This window comes from Anser brachyrhynchus (assembly GCF_964034855.1).
Source record: "Anser brachyrhynchus genome assembly, chromosome: 27".
Lineage (NCBI taxonomy): Eukaryota > Metazoa > Chordata > Aves > Anseriformes > Anatidae > Anser > Anser brachyrhynchus.
This window is the reverse complement of record NC_137720.1, coordinates 5566644-5583229: the sequence shown is the minus strand read 5'-3', so window position 1 is coordinate 5583229 and position 16586 is coordinate 5566644. Positions and strand designations below refer to the sequence as shown.

Here is a 16586-nt window from a genome sequence, read left to right as displayed (position 1 = left end):
GTTGGCTTAACGTTTCGGGCAGGGTATCGGGAGGGGTTTGAGCCAAATGCTTTCCCACCTCCTTTGGTAAGGCAGCCACGGGCAACTGCGTGCATGAGTTCGGGGCTGTCGGGCTTTGTAACAGGACTTGTAAACTGGCCAGGGGTGGTGAACTGTGTGCGGGCTGGTCAGGGGGAGACAACAACTGCTGCATTTAGAGAGAGACCTGATGGAGATGGCAGAGCTCTGATGCTCGTCTTGCTTCTCGGAAGAGCTATCCCGAAGTGCTGTCAGCAGTAACCAGCCTCAGGTAGGACTGCCTTGCTTCCTTCTGGTGGTTATTAACGGTTGGTACTTGTGGAGGTTCTGTTGGGCAATGCAGCCTGCGTGCTCTCCCTTGCTTTATCACAGGACAGACCCTTTTCCCATGGCTTTGATCCAAGCCTGCGTTTCTGCCATCATAATGTATTGAGAGGCTTCTGTGCAGAGTAACATCAGTGATCTCCAGGCAACTGGGACAGTGTCTCGCCTTTTCTAGATGAAGATTAGAGACTGGCACGTGCCCTTTTTAGTTCCAGGGTTGGGGAGCTTGAGCAGAAGGCAGCTGCGATAACAAACTGATTCTCGTAATCCAGGGGCATGAAACAAATCCTGCTGGTGATATATAGGGTCAGCACAGCAGCTGGATCATGTAAGTAACCTGTCCCAAAAAGGTACACATCCTGAGGAGGCCACTGGACAGTGGTGGGTTTGGCCTCTCTTCTCCTCATCCTGAGGTTCCTTGAGTTGAGACCTCAAAAGGTAAGACCTGGGGAACCCTCTGTGCACCTGCCCTGTGCACCTCAATGATAAAAAGGAGCGGGATCCCTCTTCCCTTCCAACATCTGTTCTTCTGTCTGCAGCTTTCAGGGCAGGCCTGCTCTGAAACGCCTCCTTCAAGACATTCCTCATCTTCTGTGCAAGTGGTGTTGCCCTCGCTTCATCCCTTCCTTCCCTGGCAGCTCTCTTGTATTTCAGAGTCTTTCTTCATCGGCTCGAGCATGAATGGGCGGCTGTGATTTCTGTGCAACAGGAGCCCTTTTGTGAGCCTCTGGAGCTGGATCTGGAGCACTTTGTTCTGGCCCAAGCGTTCCAGCACGTGGCACAAACTTCTACCAGCCGCCTCTCTGCCTTCAGCAGAAATGTCAGCAAAGGTTAAGCTGGGACGTGGAAGGAATGATCTCCAAGGGGGGAAAGAGGAGAAGAAAAGCTTTTGAATTAGTAAAAGTCATTTCTTCTGTGCCAGGTTAATGTGACTGTCCAGTCAACACCATGTCCCTCTTACAGGATCTGTGGTTTTTCTTATACCAGTCTCTCCTACGAGCGCAGCACATCTGACCTCTTCTAAGGTTCCTCTCCAGCATTACAGCTTCAGAGCTTCATGCAAGCCTGGTCTTGAAATCCTCTGATCGGGTGCTGCTGGTGCTCCCCAGCCTCACTTGGGAATGGTGCAGGTAGGACTTTGGGGTGACACTTTCTGCCTTCCCTTTGGCAGCCTCAGCTACAGAACTTGTGGGTGTTTGTGCCCGTGCAAGATGATCAACAACTACTTCATTGTCCTGGAATCCTTAACTCGTAGGATCCGGGATGAAATAAGCCCCAGCATCACTTGACACCAGGGAGAAGCGAGGTCTGCCGGCACGCTGCCCTGGCTGTTAACCTCTGTTCAGGCTTTTGCTGTTCCTGACTCGGCTGCCAACCCAGCAAGCTGCTTTTTGCATTTCTGTGGAGTAAACAAATGCCTGCGAGGGACTAGCCTTGCGCTCGTCAAACCCAGGGCGTGAGAGACCCCAGGATCTGAAGTGGCGTGCGGAGATAAATGGCTCATTCAGGGTGCTTTCCTGCCTCATTTCTGGTGCAAGGACGTACCACAAAAACAGATGTTAGTGTTTGGAAACGACCTGGTCAAGCCCAGTGCTGGAAAAGCTACTTGGGGGAAGGATTGATTGCCCTGTTGCTGCTAATAGCTGCTGCTTGTTACAGATACGCAACGTTCGTTTGTTCGTTTGCCTCTCTCAGTGAGATGAGGATTCCTTTGCCTTGGCTCCCGAGAGCTGCTGTCTCACAAACCAACCAAGGAATTTCCTCTTCATGTCTAAATATCATCCTTCTATTTCAGAGCCGTGTTGTTGAGGTGCTTTGTTTTATAGCTCCTTTACAGCGTAGTTTTATTTGTCTTCAAACTGAAGAATGCTTCTACGGCAGTAAATAGAAGTGTTAAAATTTCCAGACAGCTACACGCAGCTATATAGGGAGCCTAGGGAAGCAGAAGTTGCATTTCTCAGCTTTCCAAAGGTTTGCTTTTGCAGCTGGAATGCACGTGTGTAACATGACCAAGGTGAGCACTCATCTGTTGCTGCACGTGCTTGGCAATTGGGGTTGGTCAATTATTCATGATTTATCCAGGGCCCCGGTACCTGATATTAAAGATGTTAGTGCAGGAGTATCCGAGTGTCACCTTTCTGTCGGGGACAGCCGGCAGTGCCCGCAGCTCGCTGCCTTAACAGCTCAGCCCAGTCTGTGCTCAGCGGTTGGCTTGCAGGAGAGAGCCTTTTTGATCGAGGTTTTTATTGCGTAAACTGTTTATTTCTCTCCCCTGAGTAAGGAGGAGAGGTTAAACTCGGAAACCACTAGGGAGGAAAGCAATGTTTTTTCTTTGGGGAGCGGATTTTGGAACTCGCAGGTTGATTGCAGTCCAGAAGTTTTTCCCACCCTGCAGCTCGTGCCAAGAGCAGGGAGCGCTGCTCTAAATAACACTTCGGCCTTTATGGAAATGCATCAGATGTTCCAGGAGCCTCCGTCCCTGCTTCTCCTACCTCACTTGCTCTCTGCAGGATATAGTTAGCACTTCTCTTAGCCTTATATAGCAAGGACTGATAGTTAGTGTTAACAGGAATAAAACAACAAGGAGAGCTGCCAGATTGCATAAATCAGGCCAGTGTTTGGAATTTCGTAAATGCCATGACTTTGGGTACAAGTTGAGCACGCGGAACAATACGGAACTGTTCTCTCTTTATCTCTCCCTCCCTCACCGAGGGAGGGAAGGGGGAGAGCTGGAATTTTGCTGCTTCTTCTACGGTTTTTAACTTTTTTTTTCTTCTGTTTTCATCCCCTTGAAGACCACAGGAGGAGCAGCGGCAGCCGCAGCCAAGACTCTGCAGACAGCCAGGACATCCAGGTTCCAGAGCAGTTTTCAGGGTTGCTCCACGGCTCTTCCCCCATCTGTGAAATAAGTGAGGATCCTTTCAGGCTCGTTTCCTCCGCAGAGAAAGGAGGCACGGAAGCTACAAGCCACCCACCTGCTATGCAGCTGGAGGATGCTGCCTTACCTGCCTCTGGATCAGTACGGACCGGCTCTCCAGACCAAAACCAGAAAGCAGTCTATGCAACCGTCCAGCACACGCACGCCAACCGGGCGGATCCTGAAACTGTAGTCACGCCCCATGTGCTCCAGCACCCCGGCGGTGCCGAGGACGAGGGGGACAGAGGTGGCGCTGTGGGCAGAGCCCACCCGGGGAGCAAGCCCAAAGCCGAGCTCAAACTCAGCCGCAGCTTGTCCAAATCGGACTCCGATCTTCTGACCTGCTCTCCGACGGAGGACGATGCCATGGGGAGCCGGAGCGAATCGCTCTCGAACTGCAGCACCGGGAAGAAGAGGCTGGAGAAGTCCCCGTCCTTTGCTTCGGAGTGGGACGAGGTAAGGCTGAGCTTGCTGAGGAGCTCCCGTGCCAGGGGTGAGTCTGTTGGCATGAGGTCCTCTGCTGCATTGGCCTTTGGAGGGGGTCCTGGGTGGTTTTCAGTGCTTCTGCTAGCTCTCACATCTCATCAGCAGGCAACTGCTGAGTTGTGCTTAAAAGATAAGGTTAACTGGAGTGGGGGAGAGCTGCAAGAAGTGGGGGGCTTCTCAAAAAGTGGGGGGCTTCTCCAAGCTTGTTGTTAGAAGTTACTTAAATGCAGGGCTTGGTTTCTCATAAGCCAGCCAAGTGTTACCTCCCCAAAATGAGGGAGAGCTGGTAAGTGATCCTCATGTCTTCACACAGACCTCTTCCTGATCCTTCCCCTGTAGGCGCCCAGCACTTAGAGCAGAGGCTTTGTTTCTGGGTCCCAGCTGCTGGGGGGTTCTCCAGCAGCGTCCTGGGTTCACGGAGACGGAAAGAAGAGAGTAATTAAGCTGTTCTGTGTATTTAATAGCCCCCGCTTCCCTCTTCCCATATTTATTTCAGAGGCTTGTTAGTCACTTTATTGTACTACAGGAGGCCCGTGGATAGTTAAATATTTCATGCTCAGAAAGTTGGCCCTAGTGAGCCACTCGGGCGAGATTAAGTGTCCCTCTGAAACCCAGCACCGCAGCATTACTGAAACATTCTTTGGAGATGATTCTCTGCTGGTAGAGCAGCGGCGCTGCAGAAGAGATAAGCTCAGATGAACCACTCTTTGTACACTGAAAGGAAATAAAAAACCCCTGGCGTGTGCTGGGGGTGAGGGGTTGTGCGTGCCGGCCGTGTAAACTCGTGGCAGTCGGGAACTGCTGCCTCGTGGGATGGTTGTGCCCCCTGCTTGCCTGTCCGCTCACCGACTGAGGCTCAGCTGCCTCTCTTATCCCTCCTCAGAGATAAAATCACCTCTGCTGAAGGTATTGAAAGGTGCTGAAAGCGAAGAGGGAATGCCTCCTCGACGTGAGCCCATCCTTCAGTCATACGCCTGCTCCCTCATGCTCCCCCCATGTTTCAGGGCTGCCAAATATCGATTTTCTTCTGGAGGCGCTCTGGTTGCAGAGGCGTTGCTGTTCAGTACCTGGGCTGGTCGTGCGGCAGCTGTTAGTGAAAGATTACGTAGCAGAAAGCACGTTTGAAAGGCCCAGATAGCTTTCCCCGTGCTTTTCGTGCCTAAGTGAACTGTTTACAGCAAATGCTGAAAGGGAAAGGAGCCTTGGGCTCTGCAGGGCTGCACAACTTTACTAGTAGCAGAGGTCAAGCCTTCGTGTGCCTGTGCTTCCGCTGCTGGGAGAAAGCAACCTGCAGGTCTCCTTCCCTGGCTGTAAACAAAAAGCATCGCTTCCACCCTGCGTCAGCCTAACAAGCCTCCAGAGGGAAATCGGCTTCCCCTTCACCTCACGTTTAGGTGAGGAAATCATAGAAAGAATGTGAAAAATTCCCGTCCGTCTACAATGGAGCAGGTCGAGTGTAGAAAAAGATTGGGGTTATCAAAACCTGATGGCTTGGCGTGCTTTCGCAGTCTCTGACACGATTAATTTAAATACCTTGTGCAATTGCTTTCATCTTGTAGTAGTACCCTACATCATCTTGTAGTAGTACCCTACATCATCTTGTAGTAGTACAAGTTCTACTTCTTGTATTACAAGATGATGTAGGGTACAAGACTCCTGCCTCAGTTTCCCATCTATGAGATAGCAACAGCTTCTGCAGGACGTTCAGGTTCCTGCTGAAAAACCCCGTGTGAAGTTGACCATTCCCACAAGAAGAGGGACAAGCCACCAGCTGGGGGTTCGTTGCCTTTAGCTTGATTTGCTCTTTAACATCTCAGGACTCTGTACCGGGGTATTTCGGGCCTCACTCTGGCTCCTGGAGCACACGCAAGGGTTGCGCTCTTTGAAACTGTCGGCAGGAGGGGCACCTTCGTGGGGCAGAGCATTTTGCTGTAGAAGCAGCGTAAAAGGGAGCTGCTGCTGGGTGCTAGCTCATATGGCCAGGCAATTCTTCCTCTGAAATATTGTGAGGCAGGCTTCTGTGGAGGCTGGTAAGAAACAGCAAAGATGCACCTGCAGGGAACATTTGGGGTTTTTTTGCAGCGATTTGTATGTGCAGAGAGGGGCTGATCCGGCTGGTCATAATGGCAACAATGAGACTGAAACATAAAAGTAGTGCTGCTGTTAGAGGCTTAATTAGTTCTCTGAATGGGATAATGCAGCTGGGCTGAATTAAATGCGACTTGCAGCCTCCGAATTTACCAGGCTAATACAAAACCTTGTTGAGCCACCCCTGTTAGCGATGCTTTGGCTCTTCCTCTGTGTCAAGGAGAAACAATGGCAGATTTATATGCATTATTCCGTTAATTTTAACGGTCTTTATGCAGGCAGCTGAGGAAGAAAGCGATCCACACGCAGCTCTGCGACACGCGGCCGTAGCAAACAAGCGAGGGATTTCTCCCACTGGCCTTGCCAGCAGGAGGAGTGTCTGTTCGGGGCGCTGGGGGCGCGGGGAGGGACCTGTTCGTGCCCACAGACAGATGGGATCTGCGGCAGAGGCCAAGCTAGCGCTGCTCTGGGCCTTGGGTGGCTGCGCTCAGCTAGCCTGGCCGGCCGGAGGCAGCAGGGAAATCTGCTGCTTGGACGAGAGGGGTCACGTCCCTCCCCAGCAGAGCGCCGCGAATGCCCTTTGTTGGAAGTGGAAGGTGGCGCCAGCTCCGCCAGAAGGGTGGGATGGGGAAGAAATGATTCACTTGGCAAGGCTCGGCCCCGCTCCCAGATGCAGGGAAGAGCGGCTCCCCTGCTCCCAGCGCCTGGCCCGAACCGCGGCTCGCGCTGACAGCGGAGCTCTGTGCTGCGGAGGAGCCTGCTCAGCGCCTTCCCGTCCCATGGAGCACGAACCCGCCGTGTCCCCAGCTGCTGGCAGACGTGAACTCTGCGAGCAAGCCAGGGAAATGACTAAAGCACGCAGCAACGCATTGCCCGGGGAGCTGGGGGCGAGGACCCAAAGTGCTCTGTGCTCGGCTCGGGAAGCAAGGTGAAAGGAAGGCGTGAGGAGGCAGTGCCGCTGGTTCGCATAAATATTTGAGTCCTCCCAAGCTCAGCTGAGGGCTAAGATGATCAATTTGTTTTTCATAATCAGCTCATAAATATTTTGCAGCTGTGAGATGAGCACGCAGCCGTCACGGCTCACGATGAGTTTTGCATAGGAGAATCAACTGTGTGTGTGTTCCTGCAGGAGGAGGGGGCTCTCGGCACCCGGCCCCGCTGCCAGCCCGCTTCCTGGGGCGGATTAACTCACGTCTGCGCTGCCTTCCTCCTCCACGGAGCAGCTCCAGCTCTGTGCATCTGCCCAGGTCCATGTGCAAGCAGGTATCGGTGGGCAAAGCTTGCCAGGGATCGATCCCAGGAGGGGCTGAACTGAGCTCCCTCTCAGCTGGCTCAGGTCTCTGGATGGAAGGCAACGTGTAGCCCTTGAATATGACCAGTCAGCTGTTTATCGAAGGCTAGAGGATATACGACATCTTTGCTTTGTCCTGAGCCCATGCTATCTGATCACTTTTGGGTGGGTTTAGGTGTTAAATGATTCCTTCTCCCCCTGCCCCAGCTTCCAGCACAGTTTTTTTTTCTGGGCCCTTTTCTCCCTCTGACACATCAGCTTGTCAGTGCTGAAGGAGGGAGCCTGACCAAGCTGAAGTCGAACTTCATCACCATCACTCACCGAGCTGCCGCAGCTCCTCGGGGGAAGCAGCTTCCTGACAGCGAGAGCGATCAAGTCTGGGAAGGGATCGAGGGATCTCGCGGGGGGCCGAGGGCTGGGCTGCAGGAGGCCTCGTGCCGCAGTCCTCTGGAAACAAAAGCAGGGGCTTTGACAAACGCTTTCCATCCCCTGTGCTGCTGTCAGGCTGATAAAAGCGGTGTTTCGAGTGTTTGGGAGATGTGTCCTGCTCAGCTTCGGTCCTTCCTTGGCTTCGGCAAAACCCCAAAAAGTTGGCGAGTGGCTTGGCCTCAGGAATGTAAATGCAGCGCCTTTGGTAGCAGGTCTCCGATGTGCTACTGCAGCGATCCCCGCTGTTTCACTGCTGTGCACGTTCGTGCCCCAAAAACAAAAGCCCGTGGTGTCCCCGGCGGCCTCTGCGTCCGATGCTTGACACAGCGCGAGGCCCTTGTCTGGACGAGCAGAAACGAGCCAAAGTCGTGGAGATCTCCCAGGTTCGTGTCAAGCTGTCACACAGGTCAACATCAGTTAACATCTAGGGTGTTACAAAATGAGGATTTTAGGCCTTTTTTTAAACAGAAAACCTGGTTTTAGTGGGCAGGCCTCTAGCTGTATGAAGCTGATGCTGGGAAGGCTGCTTCCTCCTGTGAAGGGTCCCAGACCCCTGCCAAGGCCGGGGATTTGCTCTCTGGGGATTGTGAGCCAGCCTCTGCTGGGCCGTGGGAGTTGTTAGAGGGCCGTGGTGTGGCTTTTTGTGACACAGGCATGGTCCGGGAGGTACAGCTGGGTGACCTGGTGTCAGCAGCCCCGATGCGCTTCCATGCTTTGAGCTGAAACGCCTGGCGCCGAGGCCTGGCCCGGTAAGAAAAATGGTCTCTGAAGTGTCTGGGGGCAAAGAGCGAGGCACGCTCCTGAGAATCAGCTGCAGACCTGGCTCCTGACACCCCTTAATTCTCCTCTTCCAGCTGTCTGCTATCAAGTGAGTGGCTCCAAGGTTGAATTTGTAACGAAAGGCTCAGAGGTTCCAGCTTCCCAAAATGAGGTGGCCGCCGCGGCTGCTGTCTCGAGCTCTTTTAGGGAGAGATTAAACCCGCTTCAAAAGAAACTTTGGGAACTGAATAAAACATGCGTTTTATTTTAGCTTCCTTTAGAAAAAGGAAACGCAGTCCACCACTTTGATGCGTTTTTTCCCCAAGTGAATTAGCTGATGAATTAATGAATATTCCGTCTAATTACGGCGCCGGACAGCCATCATCTCCTACAAGCGATTGCCTCCCAGCTCCACGTTTGGCTGTCAGCTCAGCGAGGTTTCTTTTTCCGTTTGCAGTAGGTCTGGGTATGTTGGTACGTTGTAGGTATGTTGTAGGGGTGGTGTCGCAGCAGTTGCTGATCCATTTTGGGGGGTCTTAATGTCACGGGAGCAAACCACACACGCGTAGTGCCTTCCAGCCCAGGTTTTGAGGAGCTGGGGAGCAAGTTAGAGGTTGTCGCAGCTAGTGGGGTGGCTTTAAATACTCCAGCTCCATTAACCTTGTCAGGCTGCTCGGGTATTTAAGGGCCTGGTGGAATTAATGCCTCAGCTACGCTCTTCCTGCTGAGGATTAAGAACATTTGCATTGAAATGTGAAACTTTCAGGAAAGCTCTTGATGCAAAACCTGCCACTGCCTTAAAACCGCGCTCAGAAGCTGAAATTCAGAGCTGCGAGCTGGTGTTGAAAGAAAAATGCAAATATTCCCCTTGCTCTTCGGGGGGGAGAGCTGCTATTTTTGGGCCTGGTGAAATTGCATCCTGTAAAAGCTCAGTGTTTCTTGTTCTGACAAGCTCACGCGGCTTACCTGCTGGGTAGCGGCTCCCAGATGGCCCAGTGCTGTAGACCCAAATCCCGGTGTTTCAGGTGAGAAATGCAGTTGAGAAAACAATATGTTCAGCCTCTCCGTGCTCCTACCGCCTGCAGCACACAAACTGTCCTGCCTGGGCCAAGGACAGCCCTGCCATGCAGGCTGCGAGGCTCCTTTAGTCCTTGCCATCAGCTGATGCTTCCTAAACATTTGTGCTTCGTTCTTTTAATTCTGGTGTTTAAATCTGAAGGCTTCATTTTGCCCTGATTTTGAGGTTGGGGACCGGGTCTGTTCTCCAGCTGCGGGTGCTCGGCATGCTTTGCAGCCCATGTCCCTTGCCTCGAGCTGGCCCTTATTTCCAAGTACTCATTCCAGTTTGCCCTTTGCCCATTTCGAAATGTTTTATAACTTGTTGGTTAGGGGAAAACAAGTAATGTGGTCAGTATTCTTATCCCGATTTCTGCTCTTCTAAACAAATGTGTCCTTCAGGCTCTTAATTGACTTAATTAGTGGGCTGATTCTTCTATTATCTCCAGATCCCAACGTTTCCTCTTGCTTTTCCTGTGCTAAGGTCAGGAATTCTTACATCCTCCTCGATGTTAAATCCTTCTTTTCCCTTTGCCCCCAATGGCAAGGTTTCCTTCGTCCTGATTAACGTTGATGTGAAAGCTTTTGTGTTCTCACAGTTCAGGTTTGCTTTACTGACTGCAGGCGCTGAAGCTGTAAACCAAGACTGAGCCGAGCCAAATGCAGACAACTTAACAGCTTTGTAGGCAGGAGTGTTTGGACTTCTGGTCTGGAAGGCGAATGTAAAGAACAAGTATACCTTATTCCTGGAGTCAGCAGCAAGGTTTAGACATAACAATAATATTATTTGCCAGCTCTTTGAATCGTATCAATTCATCTGGAACTAGACAGGTAGCTGGAGCAGCTCTTCCTCGGGCAGCTTTCAAAATCCAGTGCGATTTTGCAGCTCAGCACTTACCCTGGGCATGGAAGAAGCCTTCTATTCAGGCGTTCGTAAGGATTTGTGGAAATGCCCTCAATCCAGATGTAAACGCACAATGACTTTTGTCCTCTTATTTATAGACCGCCAATTACAGGCTGAACGTGTCCAAATTAGCGTGCATCTAGAAGAACATAATTTCTGTCTGCTATTGCTGTTTGTTAACTTTTGCTGTGTATTAACCCAATATTTGTGAATCGGAAGCTTCTGATTCATTTATGTAGGTTACTCATGCTCTAACGGATATCTTGGTTATGTAAAGATCCAGTGATTGTTAGTGGTTTCAAGACTTTTTTTGGACCAGAAATGTCCAGCCAGTGTCCTTACTAAATTCAGCCTTTCATTATATTCTCTTCTATTTTACGTCACGTCTTCAAGCACTTCAGAAGTTTTATTTTTAAAATTGTGTGTGTATATATATATATATATAATATATAGCCTTTCTGAAGCCTCCAAAGCAGGTCTAACACGCTGTGTTGCATTCTGCACGCTGGAGAAAACCTTTGCTCCAAGAGCCTAACGAATTGTTTTTGGCTTTGTGTCTTGGGATGAGCGAGTACGAAAACGTAGCTGTGGAGAGTCTGAATTGCTTCGATATTGTTAAGGGGATTTTGCCTTTCTTGTTGCGAGTTCAACATAACTCGCATCCAGCCATTTCACTCCTCTGAGCAGATGCGTTGTCTCATTTGGCCAGCTTTTTTGTCATATTAACATCTAATTTAACTGTGTATATTTAAAAAAAAAATATTTAGGTGGTTCTGAAACTGCAGATCCACGATACGCTGGTTGTGAAGTGCAAATTTATATTATGAATTCCTTTTATTTTGGTATGTGTTTGGTTTTGCACAAATCTCTAAATTACGTATCTATAGACCGGAGCAGAGTGGTAAGAAACAAGTCCCTGATCGAGGTCCAAATGAGTCTCTGTGACTGTAACTGAGCTAGAAAATGTGTGCATTATCACTAACGAGCAGTCGCAGCGCCGCTTGCAGTGAACACCAAACTCAGCGAGTCCTCGCGCTACGTGCGGAAGACGTATGCTGCTGGAGCAGGATAAAGCGCGGGAACCCTGAAGTTTGTTGGGCGTTGAAACGTGCCTCCAACAACGGACTCGCTTTTGGAATCCAGGTTTGAGTTAGTGAAGGCAGCGTTAGATTTTCCAGGCCTTTGACATTCGTTCTGCTGACTTCCTAACCGCTGGTACACGCAGAATGTACCGAGTGGTGAAACGAGGCTGCTGCTCTACGGGCTGCCGATGTGGAGAACGTAAGAACATAAGCCGCAGCATCGTAAACCACATCAGAAAAGTGGTTTATGTGCTGTCACCGCTCTGGAAGTGAGATTCGTGGCCCGGATCCAAATTTCCAAGGACTGCCTTTGCAGTAAGGAGCCAGCAGGTGTTGTCCCCGATCCTCCTCCTGCTCTTTGTGCTTGCACCCCCGTCCCTTTCAGAGACGCGTGGGGTGCCATCCGGCCATCCCTCTGCTCCACCAGCGTATCCCAGCTGGGTCTGAGCAGCCTTGCTTCTGCACTCAGGGCTGAAATATCAGTTAATGATATCAGTTCTCCATTAACCGGAGACTTCTCTGGGGAGAACGCCTTAGATCATTTGTCTTCTGCATCAGCAGGACAAACAGCGGAGCAGGCAGGACCTAACTGCGTGTTAGAGCAGCACCTGTTATATTGTCTCCCAGATCAAAGTCTGCACGCAGGATCTTTTTGGCCTGCCTGCGAGTGCCCTAATCACAGTGGCATTTCGAGCCTGTGGTGTGTCGGCTTTTCACAAATCTGCGTTTCTGTCTGTTGGGTTTGACCCCTCTATTGTTATCCGTGCTATTGTCACGTCAGGCTGCAATTATTGTGGATCTGCAAAATGTTTGGAGGCTGCAGCGAGCTCAGCACATGGTGCTGGGCGCTTGCCGTGCCTCGCTTCACCGAGCCGCAGGCTGGAGGAGCGGCGAGAGCTTAGAGATGCAGCTAACGAAGGCGAAGAAGCACGTCACGTGTAGTGGGCTTCACGTCAGTGTCGCTGCTGGGGAAGGCTGGCTGGGCACCTTTTCGCCATGTGTTTCCTCAGCTCGAAATGAGAAGCAGGAGGAGCCGGGCCGGGGCGATTACCGCTGCTCCCAGAAGCCTGGAAAAGACAAAAGCGTCGGCAAAGAGATGCTGCTGCCATTTGGGGGATTTGTGGTGTAAATGAAGTGGGTATTAATTTTGGGAAGCTCACCAAGGCTACTTAGAGCTGGTTTTTCATTCTGCTTGTCCCTCGTGCTCCGGGTGCTGGTGTTCAGCACCGCTGTGCAACTGCTGCTGGACTCATTTGCTCCGTCCTGACCTCCTCCATCCCCTCCGGATCACCCGCTGAATCTCCTGAGAGATGATTTCACAAGTCAGCAATTAAAAAAGAAAGTCTGAGATCTCCATTAAAGAGCTCTGCTTTCTTTTTTTTGCTCCCAGCAACCCCAAAACAACGTGCCCTTGTTTACTGGCAAACCCCTAGGACGCTCGGAGGCATCCAGCAGGGCCTCGTGTTCAGCTGGAGCCACCCCGTGAGTGCCTGGCACACGCTGCCAGCCGTGCTGAGATAGCCGGGAGCTGGGCTTTGTGTGCAGGCCGGATCGCCTCCTTTCAGCCAGCCGCACAGCTTGGGGTTAATCTTAATTTCATTGTATTTCAGCTTTGCTACAGTACTGGTACAAAGCAGAAGCATGGGGTGAAGATGTTCAGTGCCTCCCCAGCATAGCCCATGGACCTAACGAATCCTTATTTTTTCTCCCCTGTTTTTTATAGCAAATCCATTAGGCTGTAGCGAGGCCGATCGCTTTGTAATTGGGGGTGTGTTTGTTGTACTCAGAGGGGTTTTTTTAACTGTAGAAGCAGCCTGTCTGGTTTTTATAATCTTAAACCCAATATGCCCCATCTGTCAGGTGTAGAAGCTTAGAAATAATGAAGTCTTAACCCCTGACACTTGCTCGGAATTGCAGAAATTTAAAATACTGATAACCCTTAAACCCAGCTTTGAGTAGCTTTCAAGAATAAAACACGCTGCTGGTGCTGCTGTCTGGTCTGCTGAGTTTTAGCCCTAGGTGAATTTGTACAATAGGTTACGAACCCCTTAATAATAAGGATTTATAATGGGAATCCTGATATATTCTTAATTATTCTTATGCTGTAGGGTGTCATTATAACGCACTAATACCGCACACGTGGTAGGTAGTGGGCCATTTATTTCTGCATGTTTTTATTTAATTATAGACCTTTATCTGAATAACTCTATTGCTCCGTGTTCCTATTTCTTTGCCGTTTGTGCAGGCATGCTGTAGCTTATCTTCCTCGTGACCAGGCTTCTGGGCTGGTGGCTTTAAGCTGCCAGTTTGGGAAGGAGCCCCAGAGGAAGCAGAAGGTCTTGACCCCACACAGGGTTTTCCCTTTTTGATGTGCAGAGCTCAGAAAGAGTGGGGCAGTGGTGTGTGTGGTACCAGAAATCACATCCCATAAGGGAAGGGAAGGCCAGGGAGCACCAGGCAGAGTTTTTGAGGACAAACCCTGATGCAGTGTGATGGCACAGCGGGCGGTGCCCCTGTTTTGCCCAGGTAGGGATGCTGCTGTCACCCTCGGGTGAGCTGCTGAAAGCTCTTCAAGGAGGACAAAGTAATTTTCTGGAGTTACGTGTGTGTGTTATGTAGGTGTGCGTGTAAAGACATACCTCCGGCTACAAATCATGTTCTGTTTGGTGTAACACGTTCCCTGTTCGGGCGGCACCGGGGATCCTGCAGCAGCAGGAGAGGAAGGCGGTCTGTTCTGTCTCCTTCCCTCCGTACCTGATTTAAACCTGATTTAACAAGCCTGAGGTTGTTACTGCGATTTCAAGGGAAAGCACTTCATTGGAGCTCTTCTCCAGTGCCCCCGAGTTAACTCTAAACGCTGTGTTTTTTCCAGGGTGAAAGCATCAAAAGGGCTCTCCGTTGTGTCCTGAGGCATAAGTGGATTTTAACGGTGATATTTGGCTCCTGAAACACACGCTCCCTGCAAAGGAGTGTGAGGAAGGTGTTGGAAAGCGCTGCGTGGAGAGCTTGGCTGCCATCGCCTGCTTTGTCTTAAGCACGCTTCCAGCTAACGTCCCCAAACCTCCCCTTCGGCTTGGCCTTCCTAATCCTGACCTCAGGAAGCCTACAGACTTTAAACGTGGCTGTTTGTGGGGCTCGGAGCCTGGCGTGGAGCTTGGTTTGGGATGGAGGTGCGGGGTTTTCACCCGTGGAGCAGCACCTGGAGGCTTTGACCCCCCTCCGAGGGGATGGAGGGGGGGGAGGCTCTGCTCATATGGGGCAGCAGAGCTGGGCTCTCGGCACTGTCTGCTTATCCAGATGCTGCCGTGCCTACACGTCTTATTTTTTTCTTCTCCCAGGACAACCTTGACGTGTCCTTGGGAATCAGCGATGCTCTGTGCAGAGACCGAGCACACAACTCCTGCGTTTATAGTGATGGTAAATCCCAGGGCTTTTCTGCTGGAGGTTTGGTTTTTTTCCCTAGCCCCTTCCAGAAAGCTCCACTGGCATAAAGATGCCCCCAAACTGGGGCGAGTGCCATCCTAACGGAGCGCTGCTCGATTTTGTGCTTTCTGAACGAAGCTTCCTTTCCCTGCATGCAAATGAGTGCATGCAGACGGCTCGTGCTGCGTGAAGCTGGCTTTGCTTTCGGTGATAAAAGACCCCGGGACTCGTTAATCGTCCTCTGTCTCTCTCAATGGGCTCGCTGGTTCCAAACTTCAGGGCTGGCTCCGTGAAAGAAAATACGGAGAGATTAGCATGGACCCCATGGCTTCGCGTCCGTCAAGGGCAGGGGAGCGGAGATGAAGCGTGTCGGGGCTGGCTGCGGAGCCGTGCCTCCGGGGGCCGCGTGTGCCAGCCCCTCACGCTGCCTCTCCTGGGAGAAGGAGCCCCAAAAGCTCTCGGTGCCAGGCCTTTGGCACTGCCGGCATCGTACAGGATGGGGCTGCCCACCTGCAGGAGCCTGTTCCCCTCCAGGGCTGCCCGACAGCCCCTGCGGGGTGCGTTCAGACGGGAGGCGATATTTGGGGTTGGCGTTTTGGGGTCTTGCATCAAAAGCCATCCCACGTCTGCCTCCAGCGCGGTGGGGTGGGGAGTTGCCTTGCAGGGCTTGTGTCAAAATGTCCTCTGCCTTGCCGCGAGAAGAAACCAGCATGCAGCTTGGCTCTTAGCGGGCTCCTACAAACAAATGCCTTTTTCCTCCATTAATCAGAACTCGGTTGCTCGGGATGGTTTGTTTGAAGATAAAGTTCTGTTTGGGAGTAAATTGCCAGTTGCTATGTTTTCATGGCTGCCTGCCTGAAGAGCTCACCACTTCCCCAGCCCCAGGATGACTCCGGGCCGCACCCAGCTCCTTTTTTTGGGGGGTATTTTTATTTTTCAGCAAAACTTAGGCAAATGTGAAAATAACTCGGTGAGCTTCGGTGCTGGTAACCGCTCTGCAGCTCCTTCCTCTGCACCCCTTGATTTGGGGCTTGCTGGAGGACTCCCTCATTTTTGCAGCCTTTCTCCCAAAGGATTTCAGCTTTGCAATATTTTTGCTTCCTTTTGTTGAAGGGTTTCTGCTCCCGGTCAAAATACCTTTTTAGCATGGATCCAGCTGCACCTCTCTTGGAATAACAGCTAAGATTGTATGAATTTAGGATGCAAAAGGATGCAGTGGTTTTATTTCTGTGGATGTTTAAGAATGGAGGAAGAAAAAACTATCCAACCTGTTCAGAGACGGATGTGTGGTGCTTCAGTGGAAAAAAGCAGGTTAAGCCAAAACAAATCGGAACTGAGTGTTCAGGCTCAAACTACGTCTGGGCTGCAGCGCTATATTTAAACACGGTATTTTTGTATTTTAATAATTAACCTCTGGGAAAGAACAGCCTAAAAAAACGGTAGTATATGCTATTTTCAAGGTATCTTCTCTTCCATCCCCGTTTTAGTGCCACGGAGTGCAGCTGAGGACTGGTTGTGGAGGTCGGGGATGCTTTACAAGTCGGCTTTGGATTTGTGTCCCTCCCCTGCTCTCATCTCTTTGCAAGCTCTTACCACCTAGGACAAACCGATCGGCCTCAAGCTGGTGTTTGGGCTGGCAGGTGACCCGGGAGAGTTGTTTTTCGTGGAGGGTGATGGGGGGAAGCAGGACTTCCCTGTGTGCTAATTGTGGCGCGGTTCTGGCTGCTGCCGGCTGGAGCCCGTGTTTAGCAAAGGATGAGCGTGAAAGGTAATCCTTCGGGTGATGGTTTCATTGCCATTCAGTTTTAC

General features: G+C 51.2%; 1 protein-coding gene across 13 annotated transcripts in view; it reads left to right on the top strand.

Moving 5' to 3' along the window:
• The window catches only part of ANKS1A (ankyrin repeat and sterile alpha motif domain containing 1A), a 106827-nt gene that overhangs the window by 47321 nt on the left and 42920 nt on the right, over positions 1-16586 (top strand). For all 13 annotated transcript variants that reach the window (XM_080569134.1, XM_080569136.1, XM_080569135.1 and 10 more), the window contains one exon: positions 3138-3715. In XM_080569134.1, coding sequence (XP_080425260.1) covers positions 3138-3715 — 578 coding nt within the window. The remainder of the gene's footprint in view (positions 1-3137; positions 3716-16586) is intronic.